Raw genomic sequence first — 17,631 nt, 5'->3', positions numbered from 1 at the left:
AGAAAATTTGGAATACATTTCACATAAATTTTCTCAGCATGTTATAGTCTTAGGTGGAGATTTCAATTTACCAGATATAGACTGGGACACTCAGATGTTTAGGACGGGTGGTAGGGACAGAGCATTGAGTGACATTATATTGAGTGCACTATCCGAAAATTACCTCGAGCAATTAAACAGAGAACCGACTCGTGGAGATAACATCTTGGACCTACTGACAACAAACAGACCCGAACTTTTCGACTCTGTATGTGCAGAACAGGGAATCAGTGATCATAAGGCCGTTGCAGCATCCCTGAATATGGAAGTTAATAGGAATATAAAAAAAGGGAGGAAGGTTTATCTGTTTAGCAAGAGTAATAGAAGGCAGATTTCAGACTACCTAACAGATCAAAACGAAAATTTCTGTTCCGACACTGACGATGTTGAGTGTTTATGGAAAAAGTTCAAGGCAATCGTAAAATGCGTTTTAGACAGGTACGTGCCGAGTAAAACTATGAGGGACGGGAAAAACCCACCGTGGTACAACAACAAAGTTAGGAAACTACTGCGAAAGCAAAGAGAGCTTCATTCCAAGTTTAAACGCAGCCAAAACCTCTCAGACAATCAGAAGCTAAACGATGTCAAAGTTAGCGTAAGGAGGGCTATGCGTGAAGCGTTCAGTGAATTCGAAAGTAAAATTCTATGTACCGACTTCACAGAAAATCCTAGGAAGTTCTGGTCTTACGTTAAATCAGTAAGTGGCTCGAAACAGCATATCCAGACACTCCGGGATGATGATGGCATTGAAACAGAGGATGACACGCGTAAAGCTGAAGTACTAAACACCTTTTTCCAAAGCTGTTTCACAGAGGAAGACCGCACTGCAGTTCCTTCTCTAAATCCTCGCACAAACGAAAGAATGGCTGACATCGAAATAAGTGTCCAAGGAATAGAAAAGCAACTGGAATCACTCAACAGAGGAAAGTCCACTGGACCTGACGGGATACCAATTCGATTCTACACAAGAGTACGCGAAGGAACTTGCCGCCCTTCTAACAGCCGTGTACCGCAAGTCTCTAGAGGAACGGAAGGTTCCAAATGATTGGAAAAGAGCACAGGTAGTCCCAGTCTTCAAGAAGGGTCGTCGAGCAGATGCGCAAAACTATAGACCTATATCTCTGACGTCGATCTGTTGTAGAATTTTAGAACATGTTTTTTGCTCGAGTATCATGTCGTTTTTGGAAACCCAGAATCTACTATGTAGGAATCAATATGGATTCCGGAAACAGCGATCGTGTGAGACCCAACTCGCTTTATTTGTTCATGAGACCCAGAAAATATTAGATACAGGCTCCCAGGTAGATGCTATTTTTCTTGACTTCCGGAAGGCGTTCGATACAGTTCCGCACTGTCGCCTGATAAACAAAGTAAGAGCCTACGGAATATCAGACCAGCTGTGTGGCTGGATTGAAGAGTTTTTAGCAAACAGAACACAGCATGTTGTTATCAATGGAGAGACGTCTACAGACGTTAAAGTAACCTCTGGCGGGCCACAGGGGAGTGTTATGGGACCATTGCTTTTCACAATATATATAAATGACCTAGTGGATAGTGTCGGAAGTTCCATGCGGCTTTTCGCGGATGATGCTGTAGTACACAGAGAAGTTGCAGCATTAGAAAATTGTAGCGAAATGCAGGAAGATCTGCAGCGGGCAGGCACTTGGTGCAGGGAGTGGCAACTGACCCTTAACATAGACAAATGTAGTGTATTGCGAATACATAGAAAGAGGGATCCTTTATTGTATGATTATATGATAGCAGAACAAACACTGGTAGCAGTTACTTCTGTAAAATATCTGGGAGTATGCGTGCGGAACGATTTGTAGTGGAATGATCATATAAAATTAATTGTTGGTAAGGCGGGTACCAGGTTGAGATTCATTGGGAGAGTCCTTAGAAAATGTAGTCCATCAACAAAGGAGGTGGCTTACAAAACACTCGTTCGACCTATACTTGAGTATTGCTCATCAGTGTGGGATCCGTACCAAATCGGGTTGACGGAGGAGATAGAGAAGATCCAAAGAAGAGCGGTGCGTTTCTTCACAGGGTTATTTGGTATCCGTGATAGCGTTACGGAGATGTTTAGCAAATTCAAGTGGCAGACTCTGCAAGAGAGGCGCTCTGCATCGCGGTGTAGCTTGCTCGCCAGGTTTCGAGAGGGTGCGTTTCTGGATGAAGTATCGAATATATTGCTTCCCCCTACTTATACCTCCCGAGGAGATCACGAATGTAAAATTAGAGACGTTAGAGCGCGCACGGAGGCTTTCAGACAGTCGTTCTTCCCGCGAACCATATGCGACTGGAACAGGAAAGGGAGGTAATGACAGTGGCACGTAAAGTGCCCACCGCCACACACCGTTGGGTGGCTTGCGGAGTGTAAATGTAGATGTAGATGTAGAGAACATCCAACAAATCTATCAATCAATGCCAAGCCGAATAACTCTTTGTATAAGGTTCAGACGTGAACCAACGTGTCATTTACTTGCTCAGTTTGTGAAACTATTTCACTTGAATAAATCATACAGTTTTTCTGTAACATTTGTTAGTCTATACATGTACATCAAAGCTACCATATCTACCGATTTCGATCCCATTTGGATAATTCCTTCATGGTGCGTTCCTTTTCTTGTCTTTGAGCGTAGTTTGACAAAGGAAACGTATCTTTGGTGAAAGTCTGAGATTACACACAATTTTATTTGCAACTTCGTCATAAAGAATTAACATTACTGATCCAGTGATCACAGTCCAAACTTAACCCAATGTTATTCCTCCTCAGCGTAGCTCGCTTGATTCGACACCGCAACAAGCTCTTTCCCCAACTACAAATGCGGCTACGTATACCACTGCAAAGTGCCTTCTTTTGTTCGAAGCAAAACGGTATATTCGTCATCGAGTTATCGACTAGCGTGCGTGATAAACATGGTTACCACAAGGAAGACAATTAAAAAAGTATTTTATGGTAAATGAGAAAATAGTGTGGTATCGGCCCACAACAAAATTAGACTAATATCCTGCCACTCCAACGATCTGGAAAGCTATTCTGAGAATGCTACGACAGCATCTGTGCAGTGGATAGTTCCTGACGCTGGACGCGCGATGCCGCAAGTCGCGCCAAACGCGTCACATTTCAGCAACCATTGTAACCGTGCTCCATATGCGAATGAACCGGGTGGACGCTTTATTAGAGGGTACAATGGGAAGTACCCTCTTCTATGCACTCTGCAGTAGTTTTCGTAATATGGATGTAGTTGTAGATGTAGCTGGTATCGGCCGTTGGCCCAATACATGAAACAAGTACCTGACACGGTGGCTGGATCGGCTGCTCGTGCCTTATTATCGAAGCCTGCCTACGCCTATTCACAAATGCAGATGTTGTCTCCCTTGCCGTACTTAGACTTTGATTTTAGAACTATGATTGTGTGTTTTGCTGTTCATGACGATTCTGTCTTTGTCTAGCGGAGGTGATCTGAGCTCACGTTACTTGCAGAGGCTACATTCGCTCTCGTGATGTAATCAAGCCCGAACATATTCTGAATTCTTCGATACCGATGGGTATCGGTATTTTCATTTTATAAATCAAAAAGCTTTTACAAAACTACACCCACGAAAATAAATTATTTCATGCGTAACTGTTTGCGTCATATATGTGTAGCACAAATTTTGAAGTTTTGACATAAAGATATGTATATTTAAATCTATCAAGTTATGCTCAATATTCACCATTTTATGTCTTTGAAAACGATCTAAACCTCTTTGCTTCAAGTGTTATCTTTGAGTTTTTCTTTTCTATATTTGCTGGGACGTTGTGGAGTGACAGAGGCAAGTGGGTTGTGATACGGTAGAAAGCAGATTTTGTAATTGGAAAGTAAAAGTTCAAGAAAGCAAATGAATGTTAAATTCGTTATTTAGATGTTTGAAGAGTTAAAATACAAATTTTGAAAGGTGCATATGTTTATTTCATTTTGTATTGAATGATTCAACGGTCATGCGTAACCCTACTATATGGAAATGTTCTTCGTACAAACCAGACCTGTGAACATTATCGTACGTCAATAACAAGGCAACGAAGCCAACTTCAAGATAATCAGCTAAGTAAAAAGTTATATTTTAACAAGTGAATATACCTTTTCATGCAGCTCCATTAAAAATAATGAGAAAAGCAGGTTCCATGAACACGTCATTGTATAGACAATACCTGAATCGGTATATTACGCTCCCTACTATGTTTTGTAGTGTATAGCACAAAGATAGCAGAGGACTTGAATCTGAAGACGGGGAAAAGAATGGCTGGAATTATCCAGAATATTTCTGGATGAATTAAAACTTAAATAATATAATAAAATGTAAATCATGAAGTACTACAATGGAACAGAAAAGTCATCACTGATGTACTATTTCTTAGCAGGATGGATTGACAAGTGTCTTACATTTCTGCTAAATAGCAACAAACTGTGCAAGTCATACATTTCGCAGGAATGGTTGAAGAGGGGTACTGGTCAATGATAAAACGCTGTTTTTAATGGCTTATAGTCTAAATACAAACTGAACAGAGAGAAGTTCATAGTGAATGTGCACCAGCGCTGTAAATAAATTTTTTTATTTTATTTTTATTTCTGCATTTACTTTACTACGTAAGATTAGGGTCTCTAGGCACCCTCTTACATCTAGACTTACTGGGAAAGCTATCACTGCATCGTTCATAGTACAGGTTCATGAGTGGTACGTAATAATAATAATAATAATAATAATAATAATAATAATAATAATAATAACAGTAATGGTTATAATAATGAATGTAGATATTACTGTAAGATCATACGCAGTAAGTGTGTTAATAATTCTATCATAACACTACGTTCTTATCTAATGGGAGTATTGATATATTAACAGAAGCGCATGTCAGCAGTAAAAAAGGAAACTAAAGAGGAAAAAGGAACTGATTCCTCCGTCGCATAGTCAGAAATTCCAGGGTAAAGTTACAAAATGTGACACACACAAATAGACAAGCAAATAGGAATGCAGATAACACAGATAATGTTGGGGGTGAGACAGAAATACTGATTCGCTGTAGAGCAGGAAGAAAAGTAAGAACGTGCTGAGAAGGGAACCCCGTTGTTAACAGAAACAGCTTCAATTCCTTGCTGAACTTAATGTGGTTTTGGATCAGAAGCACGTTACTACGAATTTCGTGTCATTTATATGGCTGGAATGGAGAAGGAGATGGAGAAAAAGTTAGTGTTATGTATTGCTAATACCAAGATGACTTAAGTATCACATCTTCTGTTGCATTTGTGAAATAAAAATAGCCATTTGGTATGCAAAGAGGTGTACTGAACATCAGTAGCTGAAAATCCGGTTAAGAAAACAGACCGCCTGATATTGCTTCGCCTACCAGATCACACATATCGCAACTGAGCCCATAAAGTATTGATGTGACCGAAATACATATTACTTAAGTATTCGCTATCTCTGCTGAGTTAAACTAATTGTTAATGGAAGAGATCCGGCAGGACTAATGACTGCTTTTATTTTAGGTGAAAATATGTTCCTAAGTTTTTGAATTGCGTGAAGACAAGAGAGTTATTTCCTGCAAGCTGTGACAGTTTCTTCTTCGAAGTTTAGATGTTCGCCCCATGTTATGTAGAAATCATTTAACATTTTCGGATAGGGTAACTGGATATCATCATGGAATATGAGGAAGAACTGTTTTACAAAAACTTTCGCTGATCAATTTTCGGATGCGATATGAGGGTTGCCTTATTGGTTCAAATGGTTCAAATGGCTCTGAGCACTAAGCGATTTAACTTCTGAGGCCATCAGTCGCCTAGAACTTAGAACTAATTAACATAACTAACCTAAGGACATCACACACATCCATGCCTGAGGCAGGATTCGAACCTGCGACCGGAGCGGTCGCTCGGCACCAGACTGTAGCGCCTAGAACCGCACGGCCACTCCGGCCGGCGTTGCCTTATTATTGGTTACCTGAATTTATTGTGATATTACAAACAGCGCTGATTTGTCACCTTCTGTGAGTTATGTTAAAGAGTCCTTTGATGAATAAAATTGACAGTCTTCTTAAAATTCGCGTGATTTTTGAGATGAAAGGGAGCTCATATGGAAGTGTAATCTTAAATGGAATTCTGCGTACGAGAATGGAATTCTGCATATAAGGAGGCTGATTGCAAAATTCCTGGCGCCTTTGTTGCTAGGAGGTCGGAAACACTCGCGGGAGGATACTTTAAATAGTGTTTCGAAGATTTGAAGCGTAATTCTGAAGGCACTAAAAAGAGCAGGTTATCGCAGATAAAACTGCATTGGTTTTTCGGATAGGAGAACTTTTCTTTTACTTGCTCGATGTCGTTGTCTTTGGCTATAAGGAAAATGTAGAACAGTGACTGACCTTTATAACGAAATGATGTTGTTGTGTTGTCTTACTGAGTTGAAGCAAATGATAAAGATGATGAAATAAAATGATCGTATGGTATTGTCGACCGAGAAACACAGTGTTGGATTTTTCGACCGCACGTTGCAAATCTTTCTATCTGAGATCACTTCGGTGACTTGCACGTCCATGAAGATAAGATGAAATAAGAACAACACAATCATCCAGTCCCGAGCGGAGAAAACCTTCGACTGTGTCCGGAATCGAACTGAGGACCGCAAGGTCTAGAGGCAGCTATGTTAACCACGGGACACAAGCTACGGTCGCGACGACGACGTTGACGACAGCAGGATTATTTGGCCGCATACGTCGATATCTTTAGTGCCCACAATGAAATATAAGGAGACCAGTGTCGTTAGACCCAGTATAAATCAAAATAAACTACAGGGTGGTCCAGTGATCGTGACCGGACCAAATATCTCACGAAATGAGCGTCAAACGAAAAAACTACAAAGAACGAAACTTGTCTAGCTTGAAGGGGGAAACCAGATGGCGCTATGGTTGGCCCACTAGATGGCGCTGCCATAGGTCAAAAAATGGTTCAAATGGCTCTGAGCACTAAGGGACTTAACATCTGAGGTCATCAGTCCCCTAGAACTTAGAACTACTTAAACCTAACTAACCTGAGGACATCACACACATCCATGCCCGAGGCAGGATTCGAACCTGCGACCGTAGTGGTCGCGCGGTTCCAGACTGAAGCGCCTAGAACCGCTCGGCCACACCCGCCGGCGGCCATAGGTCACACGGTTATCAACTGCGTTTTTTTTTAAATAGGAACCCCCATTTTTTATTACATATTCGTTTAGTGCGTAAAGAAATATGGATGTTTTAGTTGGACCACTTTTTTCGCTTTGTGATAGATGGCGCGGTAATAGTCACAAACAAATGGCTCACAATTTTAGACGAACAGTTGGTAACAGGTAGTTTTTTTTTAAATTAAAATACAGAACGTAGGTACATTTGAACATTTTATTTCGGTTGTTCCAATGTGATACATGTGCCTTTGCGAACTTATCATTTCTGAGAACGCATGCTGTTACAGCGTGATTACCTGTAAATACCACATTAATGCACTAAATGCTCAAAATGATGTCCGTCAACCTCAATGCATTTGGCAATACGTGTAACGAGACTCCTCTCAACAGCGAGTAGATCGCCTTCCGTAATGTTCGCACATGCTTTGACAATGCGCTGACGCATGTTGTCAGGCGTTGTCGGTGGATCACGCTAGCAAATATCCTTCAACTTTTCACACAGAAAGAAATCCGGGGACGTCAGATCCGGTGAATGTGCGGACCATGGTATGGTGCTTCGACGACCAATACACTTGTCATGAAACATGCTATTCAATGCCGCTTCAAGCGCACGCGAGCTATGTGCCGGACATCCATCATGTTGGAAGTGCATCGTCATTCTGTCATGCAGTGAAACATCTTGTAGTAACATCGGTAGAACATTACGTAGGAAATCAGCATACATTGCACCATTTAGATTGCCATCGATAAAATGGGGGCCAATTATCCTTCCTCCCATAATGCCGCACCATACATTAACCCGCCAAGGTCGCTGATGTTCCACTTGTCGCAGCCATCGTGGATTTTCCGTTGCCCAATAGTGCATATTATGCCGGTTTACGTTACCGCTGTAGGTGAATGACGCTTCTTCGCTAAATAGAACGCGTGCAAAAGATCTGTCGTCGGCCCGTAATTTCTCTTATGCCCAGTGGCAGATCTGTACACGACATTCAAAGTCGTCGCCATGCAATCGATGTTGATGTAGCATTCTCAACACCGACTTTTTTGAGATCCCCGATTCGCGCGCAGTTTGTCTGCTACTGACGTGCGGATTAGCCGCGACAGCAGCTAAAACACCTACTTGGGCAACATTATTTATTGCATGTTGTGGTTGACGTTTCACATGTGGCTCAACACTTCCTGTTTCCTTAAATAGCGTAAGTATCCAGCGAACGGTCCGGACACTTGGTTGATGTCGTCCAGGATACCGAGCAGCATACATAGCACACTCCCATTAGGCATTTTGATCACAATAGCCATACTTCAACACGATATTGACCTTTTCCGCAATTGGTAAACGGTCCATTTTAGCACGGGTAATTATGACGAAGCAAATACCGTCCGCACTGGCGGAATGTTACGTGATACCACGTACTTATACGTTTGTGACTATTAGAGAGCCATCTGTCATAAAGCGAAAAAAATGGTCCAACTAAAACATTCATATTTCCTTACGTACTACACGAATATGTAATAAAAAAATGGGGGTACCTATTTAAAAAAATCGCAGTTGATATTCGTTTGACCTATGGCAGCGCCATCTAGCGGCCCAACCATAGCGCCATCTGGTTTCCCCCTTCAAGCTAGACAAGTTTCGTTCTTTGTAGTTTTTTCGTTTGATGCTTATTTAGTGAGATATTTGGCCCGGTCACTATCAATGGACCACCCTGTATACTGAAAGAGAACATAATTTCTTTAAAGTTCTTATGCTGAGATCTATTCACACACACACACACACACACACACACACACACACACACACACACACACACAAACTAAATAAAAAAGTGTCCCTACGTTAATTCTTAGACGTTAAGCTTGACGGATCCAATGAAGAAGTGATTGGGATACTATATTAGATGTACGTGACTAGCTGGTCACTAACAAGAAGGAATCACAGCCACTCTGCAACACACTAGAACCTCCGACCACAGCCTTTAACGCACGAAATTTGAAATGCTTTGTAACATTTGTCTTATCTTTAGCTAAAACAGAGCTTAGGTCTCCAGTTACACCAGCCGCTGTCCTCTCGTCCTATCACATGGACTTCATCAAAACGTGGCTTGCAGTGAGTCTTTTGCCATAGGCATCACAGATTGGAGCATTTTCCCAGCGAAGAAGGAAGCCCTGTGTTAATGAACAGTGTTCGGTTTGTAGGCAGCTCAGAGGTTTTCATCCCTTCGGAGAGAGGCCGGTATGAAGTAAGCCACGGACAGCATCTATAACCCTACCACTACTATTGTAATTTAGTATGCTTTTACCTGAATAACAGATAACTCTTTCTCTATGTTGCCGTATATAACCCTCTTACTAAATATAGCTTGTTTTCCAAATAATGTACACTATGAGAAGGTAGTCCTGTTAATAGTAAAAGCTAATCAATAGAGTTACCCTTTTTACAGGGTTTGACGGTGTGTTATGTCTAATGGATAAGTAAATCATACTACTGGATTCTTTTCCTAAGATCTTACCCAGCGGTTAGACAGAAACGCAGTATGAGTAGTATAATACTGAAGGTCGGACAACTCAGTTCCAAGTTTAGTCAGTGGTTTAAAATATGTACTAACGATCGCCAGCGTATGAAGGCAATGAAACAGCGAAGTATGAATTTTGCCTACTTTCTTGCTAGTGTTTAAGTTGCTTCTTCAAATAAGTATTACTCCATGTAGACAATATTGGGGCAGACACTGGAATTTATTTTTGACTTCTACACCCTTATACATTACGTTTTTAAAAGAGAAAAAGCCCAGTAGATGACTTCATGGAAGCTAAAACAATTTTTGCCATGGGGGACCTTTAGAAAAACGCTTTCCATAATCAACAAACTTAAATGCTAAAATACTTAGACACTAAAGCACAAACTTTTTATACTGAACATTCCACTTCAAGAAAATATCTTTCTTACCGTAATTTACTTTCAAAAGCCATTATTCTTTGAACTAACTCTGTATAGTCATTAATAGATTCTAGTAACTTTGCTTCACTCTAACTGAATTTCACGTACGCAAACTTTTGCTATAATACTTTGCAATAGTTAAGAAAACTATCTCATTATTTACCCAAAAAACGATTTGCATGGTGCCTCTTTATGTTTACTTGGCTCTTCATAAGTCTGTAAAACAGGATACTCGGTTTAATCAAACAGCAGAGAGGAACCCTATATAAATGTATGATTAGGATGATATAACAGGGTGAACCAGTTTCTTCAAGAATGGTTACTCACAGTTATAGTTAATGGTTCACGCTGTTCAAAAGTAGAATACAAAAAAACTCTTATCTAGTGGCTGTAGGCTTGAGAGTGGCGAACGATTACAACGGCTATACTCCCACAGTACGGCCTGCAAATATCTTGCTGATGGACTCAATTTCTCTTCTTCGCGTCGTCGAATTTCACGTACAGTAACCTGACAACTCGCAGCTATGCCGTAAGCCGTTTGCAGCCTTCATCCGAGGCATTTTTGTGCAAATTTGCAGAAAAAGCTTCTCCTGCTCCACAAGGTTGTTGCCTCAATCACTGCTGCCTACAGACTGTGTGACTTAATTCCCGCGCTTGCTCTAGGTAGCGCACCAGTTCGCCCTTGCCACCCACCTTTTCCACTCCTCAGAGGTACTTTCGTTTCAGACAAAAGCACACTGCCTTTTACATAACACCTACTTCTTACATTGTCCCTAAGCGTGAGCCTTTCTTACAGTTGTCAAATTTACATCTACATGAATAGTTAATACACACAAATATTTTGAAATACGAATGTCATCAGAAAATTATTTAACGTAATAAACAATTTATATAGTATTTTACATACATTACTTATATACAATACAAAGAACTTCAACCTCCGGTATAGTACACTTTACTTTACATATACAGAAAATATAGTACCAATATGCGAAAATTTTAAAGCAAAAAATTATAAAAAATATAGATGTACCATAAACAAATAGTGTTATACACCGGCCACAGAGTGATCATGACTAGCTTGCAGAGCAGTGTTCCTGCCCCAGCACGTTGTCTGCTCTCGAGTAGGCTGCTGCAGAGCCAAAAGTGCATTAGCTGGCCGTCTAATTAGCCTTTAGATCTGGTCCTTTGATAACTCGAATAATGCGCTAGTGCGAATTTTTTTAACGATGTGAAGGTTGTTGGCACATTCAGTAGCAAAGATAACCATAAATAAATTTCTTTCGTGGGAGAATAAAAGTCTTGCAGTCTTGATAGGAAAATGTATTGAGCTCAATAGAAATAATATTGAGAAGTAACATAAAAACTTATGAATGGAAATCCGTCTGTCGTAAACTACTTTCATGTTATACATTAGTAATAGAGGTGCAAAGCATTTGTAACGTCTCTCTAGTCAACGTTTTCTTGTAATAGAATGAATTGACGCCACACTGAACACCCCCTATAAACACGAGTGCAACGCAGAAAAAAATGGTTCAAATGGCTCTGAGCACCATGGGACTTAACTTCTGAGGTCATCGGTCCCCTAGAACTTAGAACTACTTAAACCTAACTAACCTAAAGACATCACATACATCCATGCCCGAGGCAGGATTCGAACCTGCGACCGTAGACGTCGCGCGGTTCCAGACTGTAGCGCCTAGAACCGCTCGGCCACCCCGGCCGGCCTTAACGCAGAAAGTATGCGTTTTCAGACCCATGTTTATTGGACTTATTTTTCTTGTTTCGATGAGTATTACCACCTTCGAAAGCATTCGACACCCATTTTTGAACATCCTGTATATCGTGTGTTGACCTACCAGGTTAGTGAATTGAATCCCGGCAGGCGTCGATTAAATATGCTAGGGTACCCTCCAAAATAATAAACTGGAAAATTTATGCTATTAAATGAGACATGAATGATAATTACTTTGATTTATTTTAATGAAATGATCGTTAAACAAGTGACAACGTGTGGCAACATAAATCTTCATACAACAAAATCACAGATAAACAAATGGAAACCTGTGGTAACGTCAGTCTAATAATACCTTGGCGTAACTGACATAGGGGTCGGAGGAAAGATTTTAATAATCGCGCTGGTAAATTAATTGTAATTACGAAGTGCCCAGTGATTGTCATGATGTTCATTGAAAACAGATAGCAGTAGACAGAGTTGAAAGCATCTGTTCATGGCGTTAAGATGCAAGTCTTCAGAGTGAAGCTTGAAGTAATCGGAATACTTTAAAATGACAGATGGCCATACACATCATCTCACCATAATATCGCAAGTAGTGGCTGGAGCGGCTGTGGAATTATCATTGGCGGAATGACCGATCCTCGTCTTTGGCTGAGTTGAGATTAGTCCGAAAATTTTGTAAGCACTAGTAAATCAGATCACGCGACTTGGCAGCCGCCAGCAGACTCTCAGCGGGAAAGTCTTCTGGTGGTGGGAGCTGCCGAAGATGCAATCGAATGTTGGAGCTGCAATCTAAGTCTGATTTCTGATCGAGTGTGAATTGAAAGAAAACATCGCATTGCCGCGTATTGCTTCTCTCACAGACTATTGATTAGCTCCGTATATTCCGGGCGCTGGCAGATCAAATCGCTTCTTACAAAACACTAGTTCCCTTCCTCTAGCTGGTTAATAAATAACTTGCGTCCAACCATCCTCTACAGAAAAAAGTCGCGTCACTTTCTGTCTGTCTCTCTTTTATCGACGTGTGAATTGCTCTTTGTAACACCGTCCGGTTTGTCTATCTAACGCATAATTTATTTGCATGAGACAATGCGCCAGGATTACAGGATTACATCGTGTAAACATATGTTTTTTTGTAGAGTCAAATGTCGGCGATGTCTCACGTTTTCAAAGGCCCATCTGTCTCCAAGATGTTTATATCTATCTATCAGTGCTTTCTGCTAAAAAAGGGTGTTTCGATACAAAGCGTTGCATCTAGCAGCTCTGCTACAAGGCAATAGCCATTGGCAAGTTGACAATTGACCCTCAGACTTCCCCCTTCTACCTTCAAAAACTGCTGCTGAGACATGGCTCACTTTGCTGCTTCTGTTGAGCCATGTACCTTTTCACAATTTGGTTGCTTTTAACGTTTTCTCACTTCTACAGGGCATGCAAATACTTATTAGGAGTAAAAGAATAGTAAGGCTGCATTAGTTATTTACCGACAATCACTAGTGCTGGTGTTTATCATTTCCTTTGGTGTCAGTTAAGTATTCCAATCATATGAGATTTTCTTTATGGATCTTTATGGAGACTGCTTCCTGAAAAACAGTCCCGTAAAAATGCTTTAAAAGCTATGAGAACTTCCTCATCATCACTGCTGCGAAACATCTCTTCTACTAAACAAGTGCTTATAGCTCTTGAGACATACATTATAGAGCCCGTGTTTATCAGACATTTTTCTTTCTAATGATCGTTCCTGTCAAATCACTGAATGTCGAGCATTCCTGTTGGGACACGCTACGGGTGTCATAAAACACGTCCGACAGTGAATCACTCCTACGACATGTGAAGTTAGTAAATCACCAATAAGAACAGATGCACCTGAAGCATCATACGACCAGCAGGTGGCTGTGCTTACCGACAGAGCTGTCTCAGCAGAGCTGCACCTGAACTAACGACGGCAGAAGCAATTTACCGCGAGCCGGCGGTGCGGGCTAAGAGCGTCCGCGGCGCAGCCACGCGCTATTGAGTTACAAACGACCTACGCAGAGGAAGACGCCGGCACGGCGAACACGAGCACCTCTCATCGCCGGCGGCGCGGAAAGGAAGTAAATAATTAGACGAGACAGAGGGCGCCGCCGTTTAATTTGCTGCGAGATTTGCCGACAAGGGGCCCGCGCCCGGCCGTACATCACAGCCGACAACTCGCGACCAATTTGGCCGGGATATGATCCGTGGACCGCCGCTTTGAAGCCGTCGCGGCAGCGGCAGCGCCCCCTCAAAGCGGTCGGGGAGAAGAAGTAGAGTCACGGGCACGGCTCGGAAGAGGGCGCCAGTGCGCCCTGACTCATCCCGTTCACCGCCAAAATGTCTTCGAAATAGACCACCCCGTGTCGTACGCCGCCGCAGTCGTTAGCCCTCCTCTGCAACTGTCTGCAACGGGCACGGGCTGTGGATTCCATTCTGGGGTAGGCTGTGAATCTGTTAAGAGTTTCGCCAAATTCCCGACTGTCAGACGTCTCCTTTAATCATGTCTCAAAATACGTGTTTTTGGCAGGACTATCCAGTATACACCATGCGAAAACCATCAAAATACAACGTGTTTCAAAAAGGATATACGTATTTCGAACGCATATATTTGTTGAACTGTTACACATACAACTGTCAAACTTACGAATCTCTCACGTTTAGATTGCAGATGTTCAATGCATTCTCCACGAGCAACGCGAAAAATATCACATCGATACTAGAATTACTCTCACACTCGGGTAAGCATGTCCATCGTCACTGGTGTTATGGCGGTAAGGATCCGGTTCTTCAACTGTTCTAGGTCCTTTAGTACTGTTGGTGCACAAACGTTGTCCTTTATAAAAACCCACAGGAAGAAGTCACAGGGAGTCAAATCCGGTGAGCGTGGAGGCCAGTTGAGAACTGCTCAGCCGACGGCTTGAAACTCCGTGGAGTTTCTCTTAGATTTTCACGCAGTTGTCGACCCCAGTGAAGGGATGATTCGCCTTGTTGAGAAATGAAGTAGTTCTCGTTCAGCCACGGAAACAAACACTTTTGTAACAAAGAAAAAATACTGATGACCGCTAACAGTGTTTCCATCAAAGAAGATTCAAAAATGGTTCAAATGGCTCTGAGCACTATGGGACTTAACTACTGAGGTCATCAGTCCCCTAGACTTAGAACTACTTAAATCTAACTAACCTAAGGACATCACACACATCCATACCCGAGGCAGGATTCGAACCTGCGACCGTAGCAGTCTCTCGGTTTCGGACTGAAGCGTCTAGAGCCGCTTGGCCACAACGGCCGGCTTCATTATTCCGTAGGAAATGTGAAGTAAACATTCTTTTATTTTGTTCTTCGGTTTGCTTTCTTTGCTTCTCATGTTCTGTAATTCACAGGACAGTTTTTATGTTCGTCCTTGCAAACGGCGGTCTTCAGTACGTGAACAGCTTGCCTTGATCATGGCCGGCGCGCGGCACAGCACACAGGCTTGCAGCTAAAGCGCATGCATTGGTATTCGCCTGAAGATGTCCGGAAGACACTGCGTCCAAATATTGCGGTGGCAAATTGCGGACATCCGGCAGTTTTCCCGATATTTTGTGGAACCATCTGTACGCCAGGGAAGTTTTAAATTTCAAAGCGAAGAACTTGTTAGCAGCTGGAAGTATCTTTGTTTGTTTGGTTGTTTGTTTCGCACAGAATTAGAACCGCACATCATTCAATATTAGTCCATTGTGTATCTTATATTCTTATAGACTATAAATTGCATTTTATGAGTAATAAAAATTAGTTGATCGAGTAACTCCTGCGCCCTTATTTCATTGAATCGTGCGTGAAAATATCGCAACGGTGACACTTACATTACCATATTACAGCGCAGTCGAGCGAAATATTCACGAACCTAGCATGCATACGTTACAGTAGATAGAACTGTGGATCTCGGCTGTAAAGAATCGTAAAGTACGGTCGATGGGAAACAGAGTTATTTCTTGCAAAACATGGAATGTGCTACTTATGCCTTATTCACATTGGTTAACAGTTCTACGATCAACTGAGAAGTGGCAGCACTACAAATAATTTAAGAATATCGTTGATGACAACTGTGTCAGGTTATGTGCATGTAAACATTGGCATAAGCCAGAAACTAGCTGCCAGTAGTAGTAACTAGTGGTGCGGCGTTTGTGCCGAAAAAAAGGCTTTCAGTGGTCATTTTTACGGATCTGAGAATGACGTGGATAACCTCGAATGCAATTATTTAATTTATTTTTTTAAAGCGGCTAGTGTGTGCTTCTTTAATTAGACTGAATTCAAAATGCTTCCTGTTACAGTGCCTGTTGTGACAATTTAGAAATCTTTTGTTGAAGTGGCGGCTGGGCCTAACTGCTAAATATGTGTTTCTTAATTGTGCCTGCTGGAGACGATTATGTTGTATTATTATTTATTTGTTTTAGCTAATGTCATATAGAGTAACTCACATAACCAACCAGCCCTTCCACTCTCCTGTCACTCTATTGCACTACAGAGAAGCAGAGAGGATTCAAATGGTTCAAATGGCTCTGCGCACTATGGGACTTAACATCTGAGGTCATCTGTCCCCTAGAACTTATAACTACTTAAACCTAACGAACCTAAGGACATCACACACATCCATGGACGAGGCAGGATTCGAACCTGCGACCGTAACAGCAGCGCGGTTCCAGATTGAAGGGCCTAGAACCGCTCGGCCACAGCGGCCGGCAGAAAAAAGCAAGCTGGGTTTCGCAGGAGTGATGTTTTCTAAAGCCGCACTGATTCGTGGACATGAGCTTTTCGGTCTCTAGGAAATTTATTTCAGTGCTTAGAACCATTCTGCTTGTTTCTGCGTACTATGGATGAAGGGCAACAGGTGATTCCACATTTCTAGATTTCCCAAAAGGCATTCGACACGCTACCCCTCTGCAGATGTTAACGATGGTACGTGCATGCGGAATAGGCTTCCAGATATGTGACTGGCTCGACGACTTCTGAAGTAATAGAATTCAGTACGTTGTCCTCGATGGCAAGTGTTCATCGGAGACAGGGGAGGGGTAACATCAAGAGTGCCCCTGGTAAGTGTGATAGGACCGTTTCCATGGTCTATGTACGTAAATGATCTGACAGACATGATGGGCGGCAAACTGCGGTTGTTCGCTGATGATGCTGTGGTCTACGGGAAGGTATGGAAGGTAAGTAGCTGTAGGTAGATACATAATGACGTAGACAAAATTTCTGACTGGTGTCATGAGTGGTAACTAGCTCTTTATGTGGAAAAATATAAGTTAATGCCGACGAGTAGGCAAAACAAATCCGTAATGTTGGGATACAGCATTGGTAGTGTCCTACTTGACACAGTCACGTCGTTTAAATATCTGGGCGTAAGGATGCGAAGCAATATGACATAGAACGAGTATGTCAGGATTGCGGCAGGGAAGGCGAATGGTCGACTTCGGTTTATTGGGAGAATTTTAGGAAAGAGTGGTTCACCTGTAAAGGAGACAGCATGTGGGACGCTAGTGTGACCTGTTCTTGAATACTGCTGGAGTGTTTGGGATCCACACAAGTTCGGATTGAAAGAAGACACTGTAGCAACTCAAAGGCGAGCCTCTAGATTTGTTACCGGTAGGTTCGATCAACATGCAAGTGTTACGGATATACTTCTGGAGCTCAGATGGGAGTCCCTGGAGAGAAGAATACATTCATT

General features: G+C 42.0%; 1 protein-coding gene across 1 annotated transcript in view; it reads right to left on the bottom strand.

Moving 5' to 3' along the window:
- Window positions 1-13,295, bottom strand: part of LOC124606322 (transcription factor SOX-10-like) — a 65,519-nt gene extending 52,224 nt beyond the window's left edge. The window contains exon 1 of the mRNA XM_047138305.1: window positions 13,274-13,295. Coding sequence (XP_046994261.1) covers window positions 13,274-13,295 — 22 coding nt within the window. The remainder of the gene's footprint in view (window positions 1-13,273) is intronic.
- Window positions 13,296-17,631: the final 4,336 nt, after the last annotated feature.

This window comes from Schistocerca americana, chromosome 3 (genome assembly GCF_021461395.2).
Source record: "Schistocerca americana isolate TAMUIC-IGC-003095 chromosome 3, iqSchAmer2.1, whole genome shotgun sequence".
In the NCBI taxonomy this organism is placed as follows: domain Eukaryota; kingdom Metazoa; phylum Arthropoda; class Insecta; order Orthoptera; family Acrididae; genus Schistocerca; species Schistocerca americana.
Note: the sequence above shows the minus strand (reverse complement) of the source record. Positions and strands in the feature narration are given on the sequence as shown.